The sequence below is a fragment of the Mya arenaria genome, chromosome 5, assembly GCF_026914265.1.
Source record: "Mya arenaria isolate MELC-2E11 chromosome 5, ASM2691426v1".
NCBI lineage: Eukaryota > Metazoa > Mollusca > Bivalvia > Myida > Myidae > Mya > Mya arenaria.
Genome location: NC_069126.1, coordinates 29,049,456 through 29,077,269, shown reverse-complemented (window position 1 = coordinate 29,077,269; position 27,814 = coordinate 29,049,456). Strand labels below are relative to the sequence as shown.

At 35.2% G+C, this 27,814-nt stretch overlaps 1 protein-coding gene across 3 annotated transcripts; it reads left to right on the top strand.

Annotated features, from left to right (window-relative positions):
• Positions 1-1,584: 1,584 nt before the first annotated feature.
• On the top strand, positions 1,585-27,814 carry LOC128234806 (TBC1 domain family member 23-like). 3 transcript variants are annotated; one of them, XM_052949329.1, is made up of 15 exons: positions 1,585-1,723; positions 4,479-4,587; positions 5,506-5,611; positions 10,910-11,114; positions 12,212-12,335; positions 13,142-13,313; positions 15,186-15,289; positions 16,757-16,891; positions 19,021-19,116; positions 20,134-20,209; positions 20,461-20,598; positions 21,048-21,193; positions 22,146-22,344; positions 22,799-22,937; positions 23,974-24,136. In XM_052949329.1, the coding sequence occupies exons 1-15, from the start codon at positions 1,632-1,634 to the stop codon at positions 24,068-24,070; spliced, it is 1,938 nt and encodes a 645-aa protein (XP_052805289.1). In that variant the 5' UTR covers positions 1,585-1,631; the 3' UTR covers positions 24,071-24,136. The 3 variants fall into 3 exon arrangements, with proteins under 3 accessions (XP_052805289.1, XP_052805288.1, XP_052805287.1); XM_052949328.1 differs by lacking the exon at positions 23,974-24,136 and adding an exon at positions 24,184-27,814 and having other exon boundaries at positions 1,589-1,723; positions 21,048-21,184; XM_052949327.1 differs by lacking the exon at positions 23,974-24,136 and adding an exon at positions 24,184-27,814 and having other exon boundaries at positions 1,589-1,723.

The window sequence follows — 27,814 nt, the reverse complement described above, 5'->3', positions numbered from 1 at the left end:
GCAGTATTACTTCAAGAGAGCGAAACGCTTCGTTGCTTTAATAAACGACTGGACTTGTTGGAATAGTATGCTGTTGCCATTCTCATTTAAATTGTTGATACTCAAAAGCAATTTTTCCGCACTTAATGGGTGGAAAGTGCGTGTATTTAAAAATAGTTGGCGTCTTTCATTAATATATGACTGTACATATTACGTGACTGTATATAGGATCATGTCTGAGAAATATAGTGCAAGAGCAATTTTATGGAAAAATTAATCGAATTCCACGGCCGAGTTGATTGATAGACTCTGCAGAACAATTTGTCAATTCCACCACGGAGGCTCGGAATCAAGGTAAAATGCCCAGCTACCAAGTAGGACCTGTACAAAAACACCCCGATTCGGCGATAGCTCAGGAGTAGATCGGTGCGGATGTGTCGCATGTTCAATCCCCGATCGAGTCATAGCGAAGTACGTTACAGCTTAATACCCTGGCGCTATCCTGTCATATATCATAATAGTAATAGTTTAGGGAAGAACTAAGCCTCTAACAACGGATATTTTTAATGCGTTGAATTTTGGTTTCTACCTTGTCAAATCTAGGTTCGACGGATCAGCAACAGTTTTTAGACCGCCGGGATTTTTCTGTATTCGGAATCCATTTCACGAAATGGACAGTCCCAAACTTGCCGGAGTTTGAATTTGGTATGTTTAAAAAACTGACTAAAACAATCATGAAAATAGAGTTCATAAAAAACACCAAAAACAATTCAGCTCTTTACGTAAATGAAAATGTTGAAAAGTGAGCGTAACATGATGCCACTGCAAAAAGTTTTTAGTCCCACCACTGGTCAGATGCAACGTCACATACCTGCGACTGGCCAATTATATTAATTATGTTCATGAAAAGTGGGTAACGGAGTTGGCCAGCCGTGGGTATCCGACGATTCAGTATATTTGAGCTTATTCAAATGGGAGTATGCCGTTGTCCATTTTAAAAATAAGTAATGTAAACAATCAAAATAACATCATAATTGTATTATTCATAAGTCTAATAAGTAAGGAATTACTGAAGACAATTATCTTTATTTCTTTCAAAAAGGTACAGTTTTGTAAATGGTAAATAATTCTGAATGTCAAAAACTCCAAGAAGCAGCACCAATGATAAATGGTCAGAATTTTCATCTACCCTAAAATACAATCGGAACAACTCGGCAGCTTTTTTGTTTTCGATGGAAAATGAATAAGGGGCTCAAATTGCCCTAAAATCCATTGTCCAGAAACATATCACATATTTAGATATAGTTTTCATTAAAAGTCCTTTGATAAGACTTAAATACTCCTTAACTTCAAAGAATCGAACGGCATTTTTTTATGTAAACATAAGTATTTACTACATCGACTTGTCTGTAGTAGGAGTAAAAAAAATTAGTCTCAGGAGTGTAGTAATAATCAATGCATTGACGAATCCCTTGCAATGTTTACTTTTAGATAAAGTTAGTTGAGTGTAACCTAAAAAAATAGGAAACCAGTCTGAAATATATATTACCAAAAAAACATGAAAACAAATTAAAGGTCTTCAATTTATGACAGCCACGTGCTTTTTTACCCACTGATTCATTGTTTTTGTCCATTTTAAAATCAGTTCAATCATGGTTTTGAAAGTAAATTTATTTTGCGACAATGTTTACGGCAAACACGTCAGAAACAACATGGCCGACGAACTGTCAAAAGAAGTTGATTGGTAAAATTAATATATTTAGGCAACCAAATGCCATATGTATATTTTCATAATTAAAATGTGTACTGGGAGTTCTATTTTTTATGTTAACCAGTCTGCATTGTATGGTTTTAAAGCGAATATGCCTTAATAAACACATTATTACTGTCCATATTCCGGATATCATCGAATTTTACATATTTCGGACTGTTTGTCTACACAAACCTTATCTTGTCAAGAGTATTCCTTTTCCAATCACTACCAATATGCCTGTTCATCACTTTGCCTTGTTGTATGCATGATATCATTCATATTAAATAATAATAATAAAGTAGATACAATAAAGTAAGATTTTGTATCATTTAATTTTGAATAATGCCATTTTTTATGGTGACATTTTATTAATGTACTTTACCAATTAAATCAATTCCATTCATTATTATTATTATTATAAGTAATTGTGCCCCACACTCCTTGAATCTATTGATTTGGGTTAAACTGAATGTACACAGCAGTTAGAACGGGTGCAGGACGAAGTGAACCATTTCACAAGTGAACCAGTTCCTAAGTGTACCATTTCAGGACCAAGTGAACCACATATGTATTATATAGTGGCTATTGTGTGATGGGACACTGCCTGAAAGGTGATAATAACTAGTAATTATCGCCATTTGAATGCAAGACTTCACACATTTGCTACACTGTTAAAGATGTGTATTTAGCTGTTAGAAATTGACTTTTAAGGTTCATGACAATTAATATAGTAGCTATTTTTATGATAGTAACATAAATACAAGAGATGCATTAATATTATTTGTTACAAATCAATAAATGAACAACACATGTTACAGTACAAATAATTGATGTTAATAATAATAATGTTTAAAGCACATGGTTATAACAAAAGCACTATATAAATAAATTAAATTCAATGATATGGGCATAAAACATGGTAATACATAATTCATAATGCAATACACAACATGTGTAAATATGGAAACATACATGATATACAATACATATCAACATGAAGATCACAAATACTTGAATACATATTGTCAACATACAGCACAATACACAATTAGTCAATTTATTGTCATACTACTCATCATCTTCGCTGCGGTTTTCGATTGATGCTGGGATTGGACCCATACCAATCAGGTGACTGGCTTCCCTGAGCAGTTGAGATGTTGTGAGGTTGTCATCTTCATATTTATCCCACATGTATATTCTTGTACTTTTGCCTCTGATTTCTGGTTACAAGGTTGTCTGACACCAGTCTGACGTCCTCCGCTTCGGTCCGCAGGAGTGGAACCAGAACGTAGAACGGTAGGCTGCACCCGGTGCCAACTTATATACAGGCTTTCATACTAAAAAATGTTTGAGTCATATGTCACTATGTCTGTTCACAGCTTCTGTAAGTGAGCTGTTAAATTAGTAATTACAAATTAATAAGGCCAATTAAAATTAAAGTACAATTATCCATTAATTACACCCACCCTTATTTGTTTTCGGTACATGATTGAGGTGTAAATAACAAAAATAGAGAATTTTTGAACATATATATGGAATAAAATTCAACAAAGTAGGATGAATTGATAATATATTCTTTATAAGGATTAAATAAAAAGGTTTTTTTTTTTTTCATTTTTCTTTTCCTTTTTTCAAAATATTGGTATATTAAAATACATAATTCTAATAAATCAACACTTTGATATGATTAACAATTTATTCATATTATTTATTAAATCATTTATACTCAGGAAAATTAACTCTGAAACATAATATTTCATTAAGAGAATATTCCCTATATAACATATAGATGGTTCATTTTGTCTCACCAAGTGGTTCACTTAGTCCTGGTTCACTTGGGAAGTGGTTCACTTCGTCCTACATTCGTTAGAACAGCTTTATAATAGATAAAAGTTAAAGACTGGGGATTTAAACCACCATGACCTTTGGTTGACAATGATGATAAAAAGATAGACCGATCCTAACAGCTGAGCTGTTGATGTGTCTTAAAGGCCTAGTTGAAACCTTCTATAAGTACCCCCCCCCCCAAAAAAAAAAATTAAATAAAATAAAATAAACATAAATAAATAATAATAATAAAATAAAAAAATGTGTATTGTACACAACCTCTGTTTATTGATCTTAATCTACTTGCCTTCATTCCTCTTATCAGATCTCCAGTCTGAGTATCCTGCCGTGCAGTTTTGGAAGTTTTATTATAGAAGTGGGCCCTAAATGGACATGAGCCAATAAATGAATACACAGGAAATTGGCCCCTACTGTGATACCAGTGCAATTAGCAGGAGATGCACAGCAGGGGATTATCATGACAAAAATTCCTTAAACTAGGCTTTTAAAGGCCTAGTTTAAGGAATGTTTGACATGACAATCCCCTGCTGTGCATCTCCTGCTAATTCCACTGATGTCACAGTAGGGGCAAAATTTCCTGTTTATTTGTTTATTGGCTCAGGACCATTTCTATAATAAAACCTCCAAAACTGCACAGCAAGATACTCAGATCAGAGATCTGATAAGACAGTTAGGCAATTAGATTAAGATCAATACACAGAGATTGTGTACTATACATGATTTTGGGAGGTGGGGGTCACTTATAGAAGGCTTAAACTAGGCCTTTAATATATGGTTGACAATACAACTCTAAATAAGTAAAAAAAAATGAAATAATTCATATGTAAATAAAAGAGTTTAAAGACTACAACTGCAACTTCATAATATTAGGAAGATAATGAACGTAATACATTTTCAGGAATGAAGAGTTAGAAACAGCGTTGCTACAAGAATGCGATTTTGGTTCCTTGAGAAACATCTGTAAGGGGAGACCAGTTCCAGCTAAACACAGGCCAAATGTCTGGCAGGTGAGTGGTCTACCTTGAAATTAGCAAAATGAGGGTTTCATGCAATATGGAGTAATTCCTTCTAATTTTATATGAAGTTTTGTTCGTCTTGTGCTGAGCACTTAGTCAAAGATGGTAGAATGCTTGTGAGAATTGCTCAGTCTGTCTTATATAGGGTTTTAGCAAGGTTTGAAAAAGGACAGGGTGCTGCAGAAAAGGGAACATTGAAGAACTTGACAATTATGAATTTGGTCGAAAATGTTAGGAATTTTGTTTAATTGAAGTAATATTGGGTTTCAGCTGCCAGATATGTATGCAGATGTGTATGGTTTTATAATCTAATTATATGTTTTACACAAGGCAAACAAAATATTTGACAGTCTTGAGCATTTAATTCTATGAAGGCAGAACGGAACCCAAGCTGGTCTCCATGAGGGCAGAAAGGTGCTACTGAAATAGAACAGGGCGCAGCATCCTTCCATAACTCTTCAGCTAAATCCCTACTTTTTACAATTATAAAGTGACTAACACACATTTGTAGTGCGTTATGTTTTATTTAAAATGCTGAAGAAAAAGTAAAGTTATCATTGTTTAAAGTCTTCATTCAAAGCAAAACATTGTCTTCCGACATAGCATTTATGACACAATTTATCATGTGGTATACACACACTGAATGTGCAAACATAAATTTTGATGTTATATAAATTGAAATTGAGACTAAAGTATTTTTTTGTGATATTGGGGCCTGGTATTCAAAATGTGACTTAAGTCAATGTTATGATTATACATTTTTGACTTCATTTACTGTGTATGTCCCTTTACTTATGTCATAAAATCTGCTTAGCTACAGCATTCTTATACCCATTTGAGACCAATATTGAATTCCACATTCTATACTTTTTATATTTTCAGTTTTATACAGATGTTCATACATTTTAGATATGCTTGCAAGTTCAAGACAAGGGAGACTCCTTGTCATCGTTCGATGGATTTTTCGACCTGCCTGAACAGTCAACAATTAGAGAAGATTGCGCCCAGCTTGTTGGTAAGAATTAATATTACCCTTGGAATAATATCTGCTGACTGGTTAACATATTTCACCAATTCTAGAGACTTTCTAAAGCATACAGGCTCCATCCAAAAAAAATTGTTGATTGGTATTTTTAACCAGATTTTCAAACCTGGTTATTAGAATGGCGAACGTCGTTGTTCGGGCGGGTGGGCGGGCGGCCGGGCGGCGTCAAACTCACCTATGATACTGAATAACTTTAGTAAGGGTTGACATATCTTGACCAAACTTGGTCTATAGAAAGAGTTTATGGGTACCTTTCATGGGATAGTATTTGGGGTCCCTAGGGTCAAGGTCAAGGTCACTGTTATTAAAAATAGAAAAACGGTTGAAACTGAATAACTTTAGTTAGGGATGACATACCTTGACTAAACTTGGTCTATAGGAAGAGTGTATGGAGACCTTTCATTGGATTACGTTTGGGGTCCCTAGGGTCAAGGTCAAGGTCACTGTTACTTAAAATGGAAAAACGGTTGAAACTGAATTACTTTAGTTAGGAATGACAGATCTTGACCAAACTTGGTCTATAGGAAGATTTTATGGAGACCTTTCATAGGATTGCGTTTGGGGTCCCTAGGTTCAAGGTCAAGGTCACTGTTACTAAAAATAGAAAAACAGTTGAAACTGAATAAATTTGGTTAGGGTTGACATATCTTGACCAAACTTGGTATATACAGGGTTGCCAGCGGACTTGAAAAGTCAGGGAAATTGGGTATTTTTTCAAGGTCAGGGAATTGTCAGGGAATTTTGAAATTTGGTCAGTGAAAAATGAAAATCCTGAAAAGTCAGGGAAAAGTCAGGGAAAAATTATTTCAAAGGTCGAAAAATATACGCATTGAAGGTCTTTCTTGGCTATGGCAGTCTTTAGGCAGTAAACTGTGATATTAAGGAAATGGTTGGCCGACATTGAATGTGAGAAGAAGGAAGTGTATAAGTCTTACAGCATGGATAGCAATGAAGGCATTGACACACTATTCTACAAGGATATTGGTGGGAAGGCTGAATACCAAGAACTTTTCACAGTGGTGAAAGACATGCTTATTCTGTCCCATGGCCAGTCATCTGTTGAGAGGGGGTTCTCTGACAATAAGGAGCTATTGAAAGGGAACATGAATAAGCATACCCTTATTACGTACAGACAGGCTTATGATGGCCTCAAATCCCAGGACAAGCCACTCTCCGAGTGTGTCAGCAAGGAGTTACTTCAGAGCTGTAGGCATGCTTACCATAGGTACAGGACTCATGCACAGGAAACAAAGGTAGAGGATGAAAAGAAGCAGAAAGACAAAGAAGGGGAAGAAACTCAAAGGCAACTGGATGATGCAAAGAAGAAAACGGCAAGTCTGAGGAAGATGGCAGATAAATTGGTTGTTGAACCTGATGAACTGGCCAAACAAGCTGAAACCAAAAACAATCTGCAGTTACTGGTCAAATCTAATGCCCTGCGGGAAAAGTCCCATGGAAAGAGAAAGGAGATGGAGTGTGAAATTAAGACAGCTGAACATCTAGAGAAGAAACTGAAACAAATGTAATGTTACAGTCATGCCTCTCATTGTATTCTGTATTGGTCTAGCTATTTCTGTGCATGATCACTAGAAGGGATTTTAATTACTAACAAAATCTAGTCAGTATACATGTATACCAAACTACCATATTGGCATATAACCTGCTTTGCTTTTTGCTTTGACACTAAGAAATTGTACAAGAGGATTTGTCTTGCAAACATGATGGAAACTGGTTAAATTATGCAATGCTATGTTTTTCACACTTACTTACCATACTCATTCAAAGTCTTTAATTTTATAGTGATTATTTCATGATATGCCAAAATGAGCCCTATGTTCTTGTTTTCATGCTAATGTTTCACATGTTTCACTGACCAACAGTCACACTGTGTTTGAATAGAAATAGTTAAGAATAGTAAAACACTATGTTTGAATCATTACTTTGATGTACAATGTAAATGTTTTATATTTTGGAAAATAAATACAAGTTTACATGCAAAAATATAATGGGAGGATTGGACGGCTATAGGGGAGGTCAGGAGGCCGTTTATGTGTTTGACGATTTTGGTCAGTGAAAAACATGAATTGGTCAGTGAAAAGTCAGGGAAAAGTCAGGGAATTTTATTTCACCAAAGTGCTGGCAACCCTGATATAGAAAAAGTTTATGGATACCTTTCATGGGATTGCGATTGGGGTCCCTAGGTTCAAGGTCAAGGTCACTGCTACTTAAAATAGAAAAATGGTTGAAACTAAATAACTTCAGTTAGGGATTACATATCTTGACTAAACCTGCTGTACAGGAAGAGTTTATAGATACATTTCATGGGATTGTGTTTGGGGTCCCTAGGGTCAAGTTCAAGGTCACTGTTGCTAAAAATAGAAAAACGGTTGAAACTGAATAACTTTAGTTAGGGTTGACATATCTTGACCAAACTTGGTCTATAGGAAGAGTTTATGGATACCTTTCATGGGATTGCATTTGGGGTCCCTAGGGTCAAGGTCACTGTTACTAAAAATAGAAAAATGGTTCAAACTGAATATCTTTAGTTAGGGTTGACATATCTTGACCAAACTTGGTCTATAGTAAGAGTTTAAGGATACTATCATGGGATTATGTTTTGGGGTCCCTAGATTCAAGGTCAAGGTCACTGTTACTAAAAATAGAAAAACAGTTGAAACTGAATAATTTTAGACAGGGTCTACATATCTTGACCAAACCAGGTATAAAGGAAGAGTTTATGGAGACCTTTCATGGGATTGCATTCGGGTCCCTAGATTCAAGGTCAAGGTCACTGTTACTAAAAATAGAAAAATGGTTGAAACTGAATAACTTACATTAGGGTTGACATATCCTGATCCAACTTGGTATAAAGGAAGAGTTTATGGATACCTTTCAATGGATTGCATTTGGGGTCCCTAGGGTCAAGATCACTGTTACTAAAAATAGAAAAACAGACACAGGCTGAAGTTCTTCTGACAATCATTAAAAACCTGGTTTCGTTGCATTGCGGCATTTCTTGTTACAATATGTACCAACAATTGTTGATGAAGGTGAATGCCGAAAAGTTTTTAAAAAGCATAGTTTTTCTGTGATTTTTCATCAATTAACAGCACAACACAGGTTTAATCATATTTTTTTTCAAAATTTAAGGGTTTTTAAAGGTTAATAGTTTGGCATGGAAAATGCCATAATGTTTCCCTATTTTAAGTGGGGTCCTTTTCCCAAATTATATGGAAAGGGCACGTTTGAGGCCAATGAATGAGCCTTAATGGTGCACCTGCAAGGGCCAATGGTAATTTTTAATTGAGTGTGTGTTGTAACAATTTTCAATACTGATAGTTTGTTATGTAAACCTTAAATATTATCTACACTTTAATATCAAATTTATGCATATTCATTATTTTTATACTTACATCTTAAAATTGACTCTATCAAACAAAAGGGCACAGCAGGGTGTAGTAAAAAGGCAGGAGGGTGCTGGAAAAGGGCAGCATAGTGCCCCACCCTGTTATATAATCACAGCCAGAGCACTGATTCCAGTATTGCTCAATGATTCTTGATCAAATGTACATTGCAGGTTTTATAAATCTGTCCATGTATTTTTCTCTTCAAAATCTCTACAGAGCTTATGTAAGATGTCCATCTTTAGGGCGATAAATAAATCTTACCTTTATCTTTATTCAAGATATTGTAGTATGTGAATAAATTGGTTTTTGTTTTTATTGTCATGAAACACAATAGGTGTATGAGCGATATGAAGGAAGGAAAACATCCTTTTATTATGATTAATTGAATGGTATGTCAACTTAATCTTCCTTCTTCCAATACAATGATTGGCCTGCAGGATATAACAGTTAAAGGGACTTGCTCATGGTTTGTAAAATCATAAACACACTTTTTATGAAAAAAAATATTATGAAATAAAATGTGGCAAATCATTCGGAGTGTCAAAACTAAGATACTGACAGCTCAAACCCTTCATCAAAAGTTGATATTTGCTCAAATATTGTCTATGAAGACCACAATTTTGAATACTAGTTGTAACGCATTATATTGTAGCAATCATTGAAATTAGACTTTTGGATGAACAAGCCCGAATTCATATACTTTAGCTTGGCATCAATTTTTTTAACAAGCCCTGCTATATAAAATTCAGAATTTGAGCAAGCCCGGAAGACATTTTACCAGTGCAAGGTTTGAGGGCTTGTCTTAATTTCGACCCCTGTTGTAGCATGATTGGTTGTTGGTAAATATCTCGTGATGTTTCTATTAAATGTATTCGATTCAGGAGAATTATACATCAGCTATTGTATAAGGCCTTGGGGTGAAGGCATTAGTTCTCCCGGGAAAATAATTATTGATTAAAAAACATGAGGGAGCCCTTTTAAATAATGCCACTTTTAGTCTTAGCTAATGAATTATGGAAAGGTGCTGCACCATGCACTTTTATGTTAGCAACCTTCTGCCCTCATGGAGACCAGCATTGGCACTCTTCTGCCATAGAATAAAATGCTAGACTGTCAAATATTTCTTTCATTGGGATTAAAATTCAAATATGATTATATATACATACAACCTTGACATATTTGGCAGTTGAAACTTAATATTACTTTAATTACTTAAATTGAACTGACTATATTCCCCCCTGCATTACAAAAAGGGCATATATAAAGTGACAGTTAAAGGCTCTGAATTTTGTACTGATTTTGTAATTGATTGAATAACAGTGTTTTTTTGGCCTTATAGTTTTAAGGACCAATTACCTCCAAACATTTAGCAATTGAAGCAATATTGTGCCATTCATGAATATGTCTAGTTTGTTGAATAATAGTTTTGAAAACTATATATACTATATATAACTTGTCACTTATATATGGGATAAAAGATGTATTTAATAACTTAATCTTTTATTTGGCATGATATAATAAAAGCTTAATTTATGTCACACTCATTTTCCTATCAAAAATGCACAGGTAGTTTAAAAGAGTGCAAGAAAGTCACACTCATTTTTCAATCAAAACTGGTGCAAAAAACAGATGACATAGCCAAAATGATGCTACAATGTTATTTATTTAATGAATTGCCAAATCTAAAGTTTTGGCAGAAGTTTTCTTTGAATTTTAGTGAATGTCCAATTTATTTCACTCATGATATCACTGTTATAAAACAATATTTTCACTCGAGGTGGGGCCGCTTTCTGCAATCCTCAATAAAATAAATTTCAGTCTTCCACTGAGATTTAACAAATATCTTCTATATGATTTTCAGATAAACTTGGAAATGAGGAAGAGGAGAAGGTTTCAGTGGTTGCGGATCTTGAGTCCATGATAACATACTTCTCCAAGTCGAGGGTAGAGTCCTATTCCAGTGATAACGGTTGGCTCAACATTCTGCAGCCTCTGCTGGCTCTCAAGCTTGGCAAATCGGAAACATACAACTGTTTCTATGCCTTGATAAATAAATACATTGCAAGGTAATTTTTAATCGTATTTTATAGCACATAAAAATAGTTCACTGTAATTATTCTGCAGGGGATATTACATTAATAATCATTTAGTTAATTTTGTATTGACATTTGGAGTTCAAACGTAAAATTGAATTACCGGGAAGTTTTTGTTTGTTATAAATACTTATGTGAAAAACTACAGAAACAAGCTCAGTAGCCAAAAGTTTAAACATAAACCCTGTTTAATGGCACAAAGTAAACACCAAAGACATAGAACACAAAAACAAAAAATCACAAACAAGAAACATGGAACAACAGCACAAAACTCCACAAACCTTGGAACATGATGGATTTTGGAAGTATGGAGATGGAAACTGGGCGTAATTAACTTCCGGACTTCCATTAACGGAACCCCTGTTGGACCTAAAGGCGTTTTTCAAAATACTCGCAAAAAATAATTGGAAATGTTCTTAGACATTGAAGTTATATAAGAAATTATGTCATAATTGAAAAAGAACATCAAAACAACTCATTACATTACGTCGCAAATCATCAGACGTTGCTAAGTGAATTAAGAAATAGATAATTAAATTTGCAGGAGTCTTAAATTTGTGGATTGCCATACCCACTAAATCCAAAATGATTTTACTGCAATTTTAGAAAAAGGAGGGCTACTACAGTTGATGGTAGCCTCGCTTTGGCACGAGTTTTGCTGTTGCAGCTTTGTTAAGCTTTTAAAATTCAGAAGATGTCGCAGAGTGAACAAGATGATATTGTATAACCATACAATGCATTAATGTCTTGTGTGTTGAAACTATACTTGGAATGATAGAATATAATTCTTGGCTTGTCTGTGTGTAATAAGTAATCAATGTCATAGCCCTGGTGTCGTCTGCTTTATAAATGCTAAAACTTAAAAACCTTGGTCATAACTGACAAATGATTCATAAACTTGGTGTAAACACATTTTGCAAGGAAAAAATGCCAAAGGTCACAGACCATAGACTAAAATAATTGTTAAGTTATTGCCCCGTTTTGATCGAAAAGAAACAAGAGAGATGTGTTTACATCAGCATGTTGAACTCTTTTAATTCTAAATAAAAAAATGCCTGTTTACACAACAGGGATTGCCAGAAAAATGGGAAGCCGTTCCACCTGTTCCGCCTGTTACTGCAGTACCATGACCCTGAGCTGTGTTCATTCCTCGATACCAAACGGATCACACCAGATGTGTATGCACAATCATGGGTAAGATAAATATCGTGGAGGCACAGACCCAATGGTTCATGGTTCACTGCGTTTGACAATAATAACTGGCGTATGATAATTAATATACTGGGTTTTAGCAGGGATGTGATTTGTCTGCAGATTTTTGGATTTACACGGATCTTACGGCACCAGGGCATTAAGAAATACTGATAAAAAAGTTAACTGGTTGCTTTTGGAGCTGTATGACTTTGGGAGGACAATTTGTTGGTTTATAGTCTTCTCTTCTTCAGTATGGACATTTGGTGGTATATAGTCCAATAATTTTCAGTGGGGACATTGGGTGGTTGCCATTTTCTCATCAGAATCCCATTCTGTTCTTAGTTACAGACTGGGAGACAGGGACCTTTTGCATATAATAACAACACCCAATTATCCTGGATATGGTGAAGTGGCAATACATGATCACTTTGTTCTTTATGATTTCTTTATAAATTACCCTTTATTTCAATTAATAGGTGATTTTTCAACAAAATTTAAATTTTGCAATAGAGTTAAAATACAGTTGTTTAAATAAATTTACTTGAATAACTAATGTTACTATTTCTTTTGATGAAATTTCACTGCTTGATATGTAACAGTACAGATTTGTACAAAAGCAAAGGTCTGATGATATTAATTATTCATTACATGAACATTCTAGAAATTTTGCTTGAAATTTTAACGGCTTATCGTTTGGTGAATGAGAAAATAACGTAGGTAAATCAAATTTAGAAGTAAAATGAACTAGTTAATGAAAAAAAATTCCAGCGATTAATGATGCAATCAACACAAACAACTTCTTTCAGTTCCGGAGCCTGTTTGCATCGGTGTGCGACCTAAAGGTAATATTGAATATGTGGGACGTCTACCTCCAGTCTTCTGACCCTTTCTTGTCTTTCTTCATGGCTCTTGTTATCCTCGTGAATGCGCGAGAGCAGCTCTTGGAGGCCGAGGACAAGGACAAGCAGTTTATTGTTGGTAGGTAGCTGGATGATTTATTAAGTTTAAGTTTAAACTTATTTATTTTACACCGATTGTGAAACAAGTTATTACAACATTATATTTATTACTCTGGTTAGCATGATGTTAGGTGACAGTGTGGTCTTGTATTGTGGGTGAAACTGGAGTACACGGAGTAAACCGACTTGTCTGACTTGGTGACCACAAACCAAACTTACATGCGCCTAGGCTAGAAATTGAACACAGCTCGCTTAGCTGAGAAACAAGTGTGCTAACCAGTGCTCTAACGGGACAGCTTATCTGTTCACTGTTGTAGCCATGATGGCATCGGTGTCTGCGTTATTGAAGTGCCCAAACCTTAAACTTAGCCATATAGCTAAAATAAGTTCATTATGTCCGAACAAAACTTGATAAAATTTGGTACGTATTATTCCAGTGACATTACGTATTTGTATAGGACTGGCTTAAGTCATTGTTGAGTTATGCCCCTTATTGGATTGAGAAAAACCGATGATCGAAAGACTGAATGATGCAAATGTTTAAGAATACCAAAAAGGTATAAGAATGGTGACTTAAAGCAAAATGAATTAAGGCAGAAGTTGGATCTTTTAGTATGATTAAATTGGGGAGGCGGTTCCTCCATCCGTCAGTCTGTACTTCACACTTTGTTTCCGCTCAATGACTTGAGAGCACCAAGACCCAGAAACTTCATACTTGGTATGCAGGTTGGTCATGACCAGAAGATGACCCCTGTGTTGGTTTGTTTCCAGTCCAAAGTACAAATTTCATGCCCATTATTGATTATGTCTCACCTACGACCACAAAATGGTAGAGACAAGTGCTTTTTCAAAAAGGCAATCTCTAGTTTTTATTAGGGTTGTTAACTGCATTCTTTAACATTATGAACAAGTATGATCAGTTACTGTAGGCTAAGTGAAAGGTTACTTTTGTTGGAAAATGAATTGCTAAGATGTTTTATGAATTCCAATGCAGGCCATGATTGGCAATTTGTGTCATGCCTGTCTATGCATTTGAATTGTGAGATTTCATGAAAAAGGTCATTTTTTTATTGATAACTTTCTATTTTGCTTGTGTTATTCTAATTTTGAGAACATCAGTCATGCTAATGTTTTGTGTTAAATGGCAGATCACATAATTTCCTGCTGCATTGGAGGCTAAAGTCAACAGTCATGGCACCGAAGAGACCTCATAAATTTCATTGATAAGGCCTAAAAAAAAAATCCTGGTTCTGGTTACCTGACCCTACTTACGAAACCTACCATTTTTATAGTCCATTGGTTAAAAAAAATCTGTGTGTGTGTGTGTTTTTATAAATATGTAATTTTAAAAGCTTTATACTGAAGATGAATTTAATGCCATTATCTAATGATGACAATAACATTCGTACTTAAAGCCTAATTGAAAGAAAAAGGTAACCCTAACAACACTATTATTATACCCCCACAAACGAAGTTTGAGGGGGTATATAGGAGTGAGGTTGTCGGTCGGTCTGTCTGTCGGTCGGTCGGTTTTCATGGTTTCCGAACGATAACTCATGAAAGGCTAGACAGATTTGAAAATTTTTTGGTACACAGGTGTAACATCAGAAGATACAGGTCAAATTCGATATTGGGGCTGGTTACGAAAATAGAAAACCGGTTTCCGGACAAACAATACATGCATGATAAAAGAAGATGCAGTGTGCATTAACCTTGGAGTTATGGCCTCTTTTCAAAGGAATGGTTTGCCATTCCTGTGTCCAGGTGGCATTTGGGGGTATTCATCACTCCTGTGACAGCTCTAGTTTTTTTTGGCCTAACTTATAATTATGCTTAGGTTATTTTACTTATGAGAGTATGTTTCACTAATGGCATTGTTTTCATGTTTCAGGACTGATCACATCATTTCCTGCATCGTTGGAGGCGGAAGACATTGAGGATTTCTGCTCCCTGGCACAGTATTACGCTTCTAAGACCCCGCAGTCATTCAGAAGGGTAGGGGGTATTTTTAGTATTACGCTTCTAAGACCCCGCAGTCATTCAGAAGGGTAGGGGGTATTTTTAGTATTACGCTTCTAAGACCCCGCAGTCATTCAGAAGGGTAGGGGGTATTTTTAGTATTACGCTTCTAAGACCCCGCAGTCATTCAGAAGGGTAGGGGGTATTTTTAGTATTACGCTTCTAAGACCCCGCAGTCATTCAGAAGGGTAGGGGGTATTTTTAGTATTACGCTTCTAAGACCCCGCAGTCATTCAGAAGGGTAGGGGGTATTTCTAGTATTACGCTTCTACGACCCCGCAGTCATTCAGAAGGGTAGGGGGTATTTTTAGTATTACGCTTCTACGACCCCGCAGTCATTCAGAAGGGTAAGGGGTATTTTTAGTATTACGCTTCTAAGACCCCGCAGTCATTCAGAAGGGTAGGGGGTATTTTTAGTATTACGCTTCTAAGACCCCACAGTCATTCAGAAGGGTAGGGGGTATTTTTAGTATTACGCTTCTAAGACCCCACAGTCATTCAGAAGGGTAGGGGGTATTTTTAGTATTACGCTTCTAAGACCCCGCAGTCATTCAGAAGGGTAGGGGGTATTTTTAGTATTACGCTTCTAAGACCCCGCAGTCATTCAGAAGGGTAGGGGGTATTTTTAGTATTACGCTTCTAAGACCCCGCAGTCATTCAGAAGGGTAGGGGGTATTTTTAGTATTACGCTTCTAAGACCCCGCAGTCATTCAGAAGGGTAGGGGGTATTTTTAGTATTACGCTTCTAAGACCCCGCAGTCATTCAGAAGGGTAGGGGGTATTTTTAGTATTACGCTTCTAAGACCCCGCAGTCATTCAGAAGGGTAGGGGGTATTTCTAGTATTACGCTTCTACGACCCCGCAGTCATTCAGAAGGGTAGGGGGTATTTTTAGTATTACGCTTCTACGACCCCGCAGTCATTCAGAAGGGTAAGGGGTATTTTTAGTATTACGCTTCTAAGACCCCGCAGTCAATCAGAAGGGTAGGGGGTATTTTTAGTATTGTGCTTCTAAGACCCCTATTCATTCAGAAGGGTAGGGGGGTATCTTAGGAATTGCACTTCTAAGACCCTGCAGTCACTCAGAAGGGTAAGGGGGTATTTTAAAGGTATTAAGTCTGGAAAGAAAAGTATCAATTTTAATGCATTCTTATATGACTTTAATGATCAAAACAAAGTAAAGCATATGATTTGTGTACAGTTAAAAAAATATGAGCCTTTATAAATGTTTTTTTTAATTAATAGCTATGTCGGTAATTTGGCCACCAGTCACTTGTGGCGACAAAATCCCCAGTTAACTAAGCACAAAAATAGTAATGTCCATGTATCTTGGCTGTTACCATAAACATTAACTAAATTTGCGTACTTTTGACATACCAATGTTACTTACCATAAAATGTTTATCAGATTTACACACTTAAGATTCCCTTTCATGCTTTTTCAGGACTTTGAGAGACCTTTATTTGGCACGAGCCTGTCACAGTTGAAATCTGGAGATGAGGTTGGCCAACAGGTCTCCCAGATGCTGTGTCTGCCTGTCAGCGTGAGCGAACTGCTTCAGTCAACTGATCCAGCTGGGGTAAGGGCAGATTTGGGTCACTAGAAATCATAAGATGGTCGGGAGTATTTTGCTAATAAATTCTTACTATTATGTTAACTAATGAGTTACAGTTGTGAATGTTGTACTGATAAGTGCTTTCAGTGCTTTGATTTTGTTTCATAATTTTTCATTAGAGTTCTCCCCCTTTGGAATAATTGGGACTTGGATGACAGTCTTAAAGTGGTGTTTTCATATACCACCAGGCAGTGGATGTTTATTACTCCAGACCCCATATTCACAAGTCAACTTAATTCTGAGTGGAAACTTTCAACTTTAAAAGTGAAAATTGCTGCTTCTTTATACAAGGAATTGTTACAGTTATTTTTTACTGAAACTTGTTGATATGGACATCATTTATTACATCTATTATCTACACCTTTTTCTTACTTTTTTACGTAAATGTATTAATAATTTTCTTTAAATTTAACTTCCAAAAAAACCCCAATTACCAGCTAAATGGAAATATAATCCTTGGGGTTTTTATGAATCACAAATCCAACCCAATGAGGGGGCCAGGGTATGGGTAATTAATGTGCTTTTGAGTCTTACAATGGTTGAATATTATTATGTTTAAATGGCTGACTGTCAGTGTGAGTAAGCTACTTACCGTAAATGACTGGGTAATAAGACGATGGGGTATAAGACGCAGGAAAAAAATATTGTGAAAAATCCAAGATTTTTTTTATTATCTATGTTTTGGGTTAAAGGGCGCATAGAAAAAATGTCAAAATCGTCTACCGCGATCGGCCACCATGTTAGTTGACAGTGACAAAACATTTTTTTTTTCGTGAAAATGGCGATGGTTATTTTTAAAACCATACAATACTAATACAAAGCAAAATATATTTCATTGGTAATACGCTTCATGTTACATAAAAACATAACAAATTATTTAAAATTTGTATCTGGATGGCACTGAAAAGTACCTTTTATGACAATTTGTAAGATTTCTTTCTGACAGTATATCGTAAACGATAACCTGTCGAGAATGAAAAGTTTAGTAATGCAAGAACCTTATATTGTACGGGTTTTTCTTAAACTGTCAACACCTACAGGAAAGAATGAAGAACGTGGCAAAGTGAGAAAAAACAAGACCATTATCGCAACAGTTTGTAGTATTGGTATGTTGAACAGCTTTAAAGGCAGTTTTTCACACCTTATCGTACAACTGACAAAAATATTTTGACAGCTTTGCTTCTTTATATGTATGTTTAATTATTGTTATATTGAAAATAATATTGAATAATTTTAATAATTTTAATCGTACAATATTTTTTAAAATTATAAAAGTCTTACGATATACTGTATCCCGATCTTCAAATGCCGTTTTAACCCGTATATACTCGATCGATATGACATGAGTAACATCCCTTTCTACATAAGTTTAAACAAACGCTTGGCCTGAATTCGAACTCCGAAAAAACGTTCAAAAGCTTGTTACTGGTTATTAGACGCAGGCATTTTTTTACATCGAAATCTGAGGGCGTCTAATACCCAGTCATTTACGGTATTATCCAACCAATAAAGTTTAGGCTTGTGTTATGCATTGTTAATAGGTCTATCTGTATGTGTCTACTTGTCAGTGTGAGCAACCTACTTCTGTCCAACAGTCAAACTGAGGTAAGGGTAGTGTTTGGGTCACCTTATGGTTGAATCTTGCATTACACTATTTGGTTGAATCTTGCATTAGAATGTGTCAATGGCTAAGCACAAGACAGATGCAATTCCTTCTCACTAGATGCTTGAATCTTGCATTTGAGTGTGTCGATTGCTTGGCGCAAGACGTATACCCTCGATATTAAGTTCTTTTGCCTGCCTAATTTAAATCATAACTACAAAATAATGCTATTAATGTTAACCGAATAGTTCTGTAGGCAAAATGATAAATTATTATTTTAATTTTAAAGATTGAATTTAAATGACATAATTTTTTTTACATGCTTTCACAGGGAGTCATAATGAGGAATTTTTTTCATGGATTGCCGGCTAGCGGCACATTATTATAGTGGCCATCTTTTGCCAGTCATGCATCTTCTCTGAACTATTTATATAAAGATGATTCAATTGACAAGTAACTAGTCCATATTTAGATGACCTTTTTTTCACAGGGAGACATGGTGCGGTATTTTGTCGTGGATTGTCGCCCAGCTGAGCAATACAACAGTGGCCATCTTCCCACTGCCATGCATCTTGACGCTAACCTGGTGGGTATTATATGGAAATATAAAGCGATTGTTGTGTTGTGAACATGGACTATCATATGTAATTACATGAGGTGACATTCAAAAGATTGCATCAGAATATTTTGCAACAATTGTGTGTAGTTATTAACTTATTTTTATGCCCCCCTTCGAAGAAGAGGGGTATATTGCTTTGCACAGGCATGTCGGTATGTCGGTCGGTCGGTCGGTCCGTCCGTCCGTCGGTAGACCAAAGCTTGTCCGAGTGATAACTCAACAATTCCTGGACGTATGGTCATCAAACTTGACATGAAGGTTGGGCCTGACCAGTAGATGACCCCTATTGATTTTAGGGCTCATCGGGTCAAAGGTCAGGTTCACAGTGACCTTGAATGCGAAAATGTTTCAAGTGATAATTGGACAATGCCTGCACCCATGGCCCTCAAACTTGACTTGGAGTTGTGTCTGACCTGTAGATGACCCCTTATGATTTAAGGGGTCATTGGATCAAAGGTCAAGGTTACAGTGACCTTGAACGAAAAATGCTTGTCTTTGTGATAACTTGTCAATGCCTGCACCCATGGCCCTCAAACTTAACATTTATATTTTTGGTGACCAGCTGATGACTACGGTACTATGGATTTTGAGGTCATAGAGTCAAAGGTCATGGTCATAACACACTCTATCCTCAAACTTTGAATGGTCATAATCTTAAAACTGCCTCAACGGCATACAATGTTAGCGACAAATCAGCTGTCATTTCGGTCCATGCATATTTCATTCAATTGTCCATATAATCCTGACAACATGGCGCTCAGGGGGGGGGGGGGGGGGGCATAATGTTTGACAAACATCTCTTGTTAACATTGTACCAGTAAATTGAGTATCTCAAGCTTATTATTCAAATGATTTTGAATTTCTATGAACAATAATTTAAAGTCTGTTTTGAACTTGGCAGTTTTTATTTTGGCTTGACAGTTGAGTTCCCTTCAATATACATATTTGATGGCATGAGAAATAGTTATTATGATTTTATTTCAGATGTTGCTGAACCCGGAGGAGTTTAACACTGCAATCAAAGCCCTGTTTTCAGCCCAGCAACAGGCCATTCTAGCTGGTTTGTGTTCCTTCTTTTTGAGCTTATGTGTTGTCAATAGAAAAGTTGATTATTTCATAGCATTAGTTTCATTTAAGATATTGGTATTAAACTTGGTATATATGCTCACAACGGCTCTACTAACATGGATATAGCAATTATATAAGTCTATTAAGATTGTGATGGTGGGGTTTTGATAGGGTTGGCGACTTGAAAAACTAAAACTATTTTTTTTCTGTTGCCTAACATGCACTTAAAATCGTTTTATTCAGGATCAGCCGCGGGCGGAGAGCACCTGTGTTTTATGGGCAGTGGGAGAGATGAGGAGGATCAATATGTGAACATGGTGGTGGCTAACTTTCTACAGAAACACCAGCAGTATGTGAGCATGGCCCGTGGCGGTTATTCAGGTATTGGAATATAAAAGAAAGCTTGCAGGAGATTTCAAGAGCAATTAATTATAACAATAAAGAATAAACAAAGAATATAATTAAAAACATCAAAGCATACAGTTGTAAATCCCCACTCCTTTCAATATTTTGTTCCCGATTGAATTTTATATGAACATATAGTAGAAAAAAAAAATGGTCCTTTTAAACCGGTTCGAGTCAACGAGCCATGCGATATTGAGCTGACGAGTTTTGACTGTATTAAATTATTTTTGCTTGATTGTAAAGACAGTTGAAAGCTGATATGAATCACAATCGAGTCAGTTTCCAGGGCAGAAAGGCCATGGTGGGGCTCGAATCCATAACCTCTTGGGAGAGAGGCTTACACCTACACCACTAGACCACTCTAATCCCTTTCCATTTTTAAAGCTCTAAACAAAATTCATTTTAATCCTCTTCTTTACTTTTAGCCCTACACAGCATGCTTGGCGAGAAGGTGAATTCCGGTCTCGCGGACCATAATGGCAGATCGTGTATCGTGTGTGTGCCAGAAATGGGGAGTACCAGTGATGTTGATAGTGGGGAGGATATAGCACACGCACATAAGGTCAAACATGTATGATAGTTTAAACTTATCTTATAGGGTTATTAGTTCTACTTTTTTATACGGTTTGTATTCGACATGAAGTGAATTTTTGCAGATTCAGATCGCAGCACTATTAACTCTTTTATTATATCAGGGATGTGGTTTGCAGATTTCTCTGGATCTAATGGATCCTGGAACCAATAAAGAATTTAAAGTTTAAAAGTTTAATGGTTACTTTTGGTTGTTACTTTGTATACAGTATTGACACTCCAGTTTGCTTCAAATTTGAAGTCAGGAGAGCCCTCAAAGGGCTTCTAGAAAGCGAGTTTTGCTTATGTGGCAGGTTGTTTCACCACTTTGACCCCTCATTAAGGGCCTAATACGCCCCATAACCCATCTGCCAAAATGGCTACAGCCCATTAGTTGTCAGCTCAATTACATCCCTGTATATGCATGACTGGGTTAAGACAATGAAAAAACATCTTTAAACATCATGAAATACATTTTATTGTGGCTTTCTTTCTTTTTTGACATCATTTTAACATCACACAAAGATATCGGTTATGATGTGGCTGCAGCAGAGTGGAATACAGTAATATTTTGGTGGTTGGAATACTTACAATAATTTTTTTGTTGCTATGTTTTCGTTGCAGAGTTATGATGCTATATGATAAATTATAATGTTAATGAAACAAAATATAAGAATGTATTATTAGCCACTGTTGTTGGTATGATATTACGCTAGAGAATAGTTTTATGGGGGACTAGGGGAGGGTAATATGAAGTATATAGAGGATACGCAATTATCTGGCTTGGTGACCTCAGATAATCTTAGCTTGCAATCAATCACAGTGACTTGTGCCTTTGTGAGAAATGTGTTGGCTCAATATTGTGCTTACAGACAACTCAAAAGGTTAACTGGTGAATTTGCATTCAATTTATAGGCGTATGACTGAATAATCTTTACAATTACTTTACACAGGCTGGTGACAGTGGGGAGTCAATATTTGGGCGACTCTCGAATGTCATGAAAAGCAAAGGGTCTGAAATGAAAGAGAAGCTTGCCAACTACATCAAAAATGATACCGAAACTGAAGAGCGCCATGCCAGTAACACAGATAAGCTGGGAAAACGCTACCGAAACATGGCATCTGTGTTTACCATAGGCGATGAGGAAGAGGGTATGGCATGGATATTTGTAAATTAAGTGTACAGTCAAAACTTGCAATGTCAAACTCTGATTTCTCGATGTTCTGGTTATTTCAATTTTTTCAAGTTTTAACTGTACTTTTTGTCAGCTCTTCATTTTCTTCAACAAAACAAAAAATCAAATAAAAGAATTGCCTCAGCCATTGTTTTATCATCGGTTGTTTATCCCAACAGAGAAGCTTTTACAAAAATAAAATAAAAAAAGTCGTCAAAATTAGACTTTTGGATAAACTAGCCGGAATTCTTACCTAAGTGCTTGGCATTAAATTTTTAACAAGCCTTCTAATATAATTAAAATCCAGAATTTTAGCAAGCCCAGAAAGGAATTTAGTAGTGTAGGGCTTCGGGGCTTTGGCTCATTTCCACAACTTGGTAAAATATGAGAGGTATCAGAGAAGTATTCAAGTACATGTTCACCTTTTGCAGGAGAGGAGGGAGAGTTTAATGACCAGTCAGATGATGAGAGAAGAGAGATAGTCAGCCTCGACACGTGGTTAAAGAAGCCGGACATTATCTACTCCTGTCAGTGCCGGGACCTTGATAATAATGGCTTCCTGCATCCAAGGTTTGTTGAGTAATTTGCTTTTCATTGTTGTAAATCGGGTTTAGTTAGGCTGGACACAGTACGTTATGGTGTCTGCGTCTCAATCTTGACAATAATAATATATGTGATGTTATTACAGCTGTCTTGTGCTATTATATTTGTTTACTGTAATGACATATAATTATATATATATATATATGCTAATGTATATTAAATCTTTATCTTTATAACCATTTAACCGAAGTTCTCGCTGAAATTCTCTCCAATTCACCATGACATCACCTATCTGATATCCTACATCTAGCAAATGAACTGTTTCACATAATGAATGGACATTTCTCTATTAGTCTAAACTTTATTCATTTTACAAATATTGTTAAGAAAGTTATATTTACTTATGCTAAATCACTCTCATTGGCACTACATGTGTATATTGTGTGAGAGTGTGGTATTGTTTTGTGGCGGAAACCGGAGAACCCAAAGAAAACATACTTTTAGGGCATGGTGACCACCAGCCAAACTATCATGCACCAAAGCCAGGAATTGAACTCAGGTTGCACTGGCCAGAAGCTTGTGCACAGACCACTGTGCTAACTGGACAAGCATATTCCATTATTGTTACTGTGAGCTAGGGTTGCAATGATTATCGAGAAAAGTCATTATTCCATCTGATGAAATGGTAGCGAAGTACAATTATAGTATATTGGAATCTGGTTTGTTGCAAGTAATTGCAACCCTGTTGTTAACAATGTAGTAGCGCATTTAGTATTTCGACTGCACAAAACAGGAAAATATTTTTAAGTCGAGCTGTCCGAAAGGTTGACGTCAACTTGCACTAGTCACATCTGTCATAGTGGTCGATGGTTTGATTCTGACTCCAGGCATTTCTGAGTAAAGTTAACTTTTTGTATGTTTGATATTCAATATATCTCTTTGTTTAATATTTCAGCTTCTTCCTGGTCGAAGATACCCACCTATAAATTCTCCCAGAAATCTAAGTGAATTAAATTGTTTGTATGTAAGATAATTCAATATTTCTGTTTGTTTGATATTTCAGCTACTTTCTGGTCACAGAGACGCACCTATACATTCTCAGAGAAATGAGTGAATTTAACTGTTTAAATGGATGGATTTCAGTATTTCTGTTTGTTTAATATTTCAGCAACTTTCTGGTGAAAGATACCCACCTGTACTCACTCCGAGGAATTCAAGTGAAGTAAACTGTTTGTATGTGTGATTTTCAATATTTCTGTTTGTTCAATTTCAGCTACTTTCTGGTCACAGATACGCACCTGTATATTCTTCGAGAAATCCCAAAGAATAAAAGCATGGCCATGATTCAAAGTCGACGAGCATTGGGTACTATAGTTAAAATCACATCCAAAAAACGTCACCCAGATTTAATCACATTCTCCTATGGATCAAATGAAGGAAGCGGTATTAAAATAACAAACAAGGACCGATGCTTAATCCCTACGGCCGGAGAAACAACTAAAATTGTGAAACAACAGATTATGAAAGTGTTAGATGCTTTAGAAAGCTAATGCAAGCAGTATGAGTTTTAAATGTTTGCTTTAGTGATAATCACTTTAAGGTAATCCATCCCTCATTAATACAAAAATTGCTAGTGGTAAAGTTTCATTTTTAAAGCCAAAATGTTCAAGCGAGATTTTTTATTTTATTTTATTTTTTTTTTATTTTTTTTTATTACCTCCCTTTAATATATCATATCATTATAGTAGCATCATTATGGTGTTATTCAAAAATGTAATCTATACACAAGCAATTAAATGGTTTATCAATGAAGTATAGGAATAATCAATGTTTATATATAAAAAAACTCATCTTTGCATCCTAATGATAGATGGCTTACCTTAAAAGTAAAACCAAGCACAAGTTGTACTTTTGCACACATTTATGTAAAGTAGATAACTTCAGAAAACTTTTTTCTTGCCATTGGTTATTAAATTGTTCTTTTGGTGTGAGATTTTTAAATAATTCTTTTGATAATTTGAAGAACCTGTAATAAATAAGTAACACCTACGCTTTAATTCTGGTATTGTTTCTTAGCACATGGATATACGCAAATCTTATGTTGTCTTGTATTTATAAGTGATTTATTGGATGTTATTAACACCCATTTAAAATTATACTGCTTGAAAGGCACACAATGTATTAAGATTATAAGTTAAAAAGAAAAATCTTTTTTTTAAATTTTAATGCATTATCGTGTTTAACTCATTTGACTTAATTGATAAAAACAATAAAATGTTCATGATTTAGGTACAAATAAAAAAATATTAAAGATATCTTCAATTTAACTGCGAAATTTATGGCTAACTAGCTATTTATTAAAAAACCCCATGTCAGTCATAAGTCAGTGGGTGTACAAATGATACCACCAATTGCCCATATGGCCTGGTCTTCATTTGTGGAACTATTTGGACCAGTTTGAAAAAAGATACAGCCCATATCGAAATGCCATACAGCCCAGATTGAAAGACGTTACAGCCTGATTTAATGACCATAAAACCTAAACCTAAAGCCCAGATCATGGGTTTTATTATATTTTGATCAGGTATTTATTGTCTTTAAACCCAGTTTGTATCTTCTTAAAGTCTGGGCCATTGTGTCCGGCGATACAGGCGATCTGAACTGTAATATCATGGAAGCATGTTATACCACTTTCATCTGTATCATCTTTGATGTATCTGAATTGAGCTGTATCATCGTCTATTCATTTTGTATGTTTGTAAGGTGCATGCTATTTATTAACATATGGCACATTTTCCATTTGTGATAGTATTTATTTTCCGCTAATTCCAAATTTCCGCTTTTCCTCATTTGTGACTTGGTTGTAACAGGGTTTATATTCTATGACATATGCATTTAATTTATGGTATTTTAACACATGTTAAAGCTGCACTCTCACAGATATACCATTTTTACACCTTTTTTATTTTTTGTCTTGGAACAAATTTTTGCGTAAATATCTGGAAAACAATGATGTAAGATCACTGACAAAAAATCAGATCGTAGATTTTCATATTTCCGTTCGCAAATTAATGTTTTATGTCTTAAACCGTTTACTAACGGTTTAAGAAAAAAGCATAAAAGATCAATTTTTGAACTTAGATATAAAAATCTGCGATCTATTTTTTTTGTCAGCAGTCTTATATAACAGGTTTCCACGGATTTTCGCAAAAATTGGCTCGTTCCAAGACAAAAAATAAAAAAGTTTGCAAAACGTTCAATCTGTGAATGTGCAGCTTTAAACATTGTAATCTATTGTACACTGTCTCCTTCAAAAGACGCCTGTATAACATGTCCTTATAAGCAATACATCAAACGAAAATACTCATACATGACTTCAATGACAAATTATGGAAAAGTGCATTAGAAATATTACTAAGGTGAATAAATTAATTGCTAGTTTTTTATCCCCGCCCTCCTCCTTTTATGTCCCCCCTTAAATGTTATTGGCTCAAATAAAAATATTGAACTGGGTTCTTGTTTTGTGTATTTGTCCGGTACAATACTAAAGATTATTCATACCAGCTGGTGTCGATATAAACATTCACATGTAAAAAAGGAGAATTGATACAATGGTGTTCATGGTTTGTCATGAAACAGTCATCTAAAAATATATCCCCCCCTCCCACACATTTAAATTTGGATTACAATCTAGCAATTAATTTATATTGGCCCAAAATGAATGCAGTTGAGTCATTTGCTTTAAAGCTGCACTCTCACAGATTGAACGTTTTGCCACCTTTTTTTATTTTTTGTCTTGGAACAAGCCAATTTTTTGTGTAAGACTGCCGACAAAAAATTAGATCACAGATTTTTATATTTAAGTTAAAAAAATTGATGTTTTATGCATTTTTCTTAAACCGTTACTAAACGGTTAGTAACAGTTTAAGCCATAAAACATAAATATTTGCACAGAAATATGAAAATCTACGATTTGTTTTTTTGTCAGCAATCTTATATCATTGGTTTGCAGATATTTAAGCAAGAATTTGCTGTTTCCAAGACAAAAAATAAAAAAGTTGTAAAAATGGTATATCTGTGAGAGTGCAACTTTAACAGTATAATGATACACAAGTTACACTATCTCTGTGGTTTATGATATAAATTGCTCTTAAAATAGTAAAGAAGTCTTAGTAGTGCTGATATTAATTGAAAACAGACTCTTGTAAGTAAACAAGTAATTTAGAGTTTATCGGTACTAGTTTTGTCGCCTGTTTTTATCCTGTCCTGCCCCCTCTCCCGCTGACTTTATATAATATTTTGTAGATTTATTTTTGCATTTACTTGACTAATGTATTTCACATCTTTCAATCTTGTTTCATGACTTTAATATAACTATTTAATAATTCAATTGTTGAATATATACTATTGTTTATTGTAATTGTCCTCATAATGATTATTATGCATTTTGAGGGAAATACATACATTTGTTGGAGTATTTGTTTTAGAAAAGCTGTGTTCACAATTATCAAACAAACAAAACAAATGTTAAACTCCATAAGCAGATCGGAAATTGTTCAACTTTTTTTTTTTACAGAGATATCCTAATATTTATATAGGCTGAGCATATTCTGGACAAGGATTACAGACTTAATAGAAGAATGGACAGTCAAAGTAAAAGATTTAATTACACAATATAAATGATTATTCCTTGCATTTTAGTGGTGATATAGTATTATATAAGAGCTACTTTTTGCATTCCCCAAACCGGTAAATATTCTTGAGTGAATTGTCCTCAATTTGACTCATCCAATGGTATAAACCCTATATTATTGTATTTATGTACTTGTATGTTTTGTTTTAAAATTGTTAATTATAATTATTATTATTATGATTGATTGATTGAATAAAGTGCAATCTATTTA

Coding starts and splice junctions, on each gene's coding strand:
- LOC128234806 (XM_052949327.1), top strand. CDS start 1,632: ATGGTTTTGAAAGTAAATTTATTTTGCGACAATGTTTACGGCAAACAC. Junction 5,612..10,909: donor AGATTGCGCCCAGCTTGTTG/GTAAGAATTAAT, acceptor TATGATTTTCAG/ATAAACTTGGAAATGAGGAA. Junction 11,115..12,211: donor ATAAATAAATACATTGCAAG/GTAATTTTTAAT, acceptor TTTACACAACAG/GGATTGCCAGAAAAATGGGA.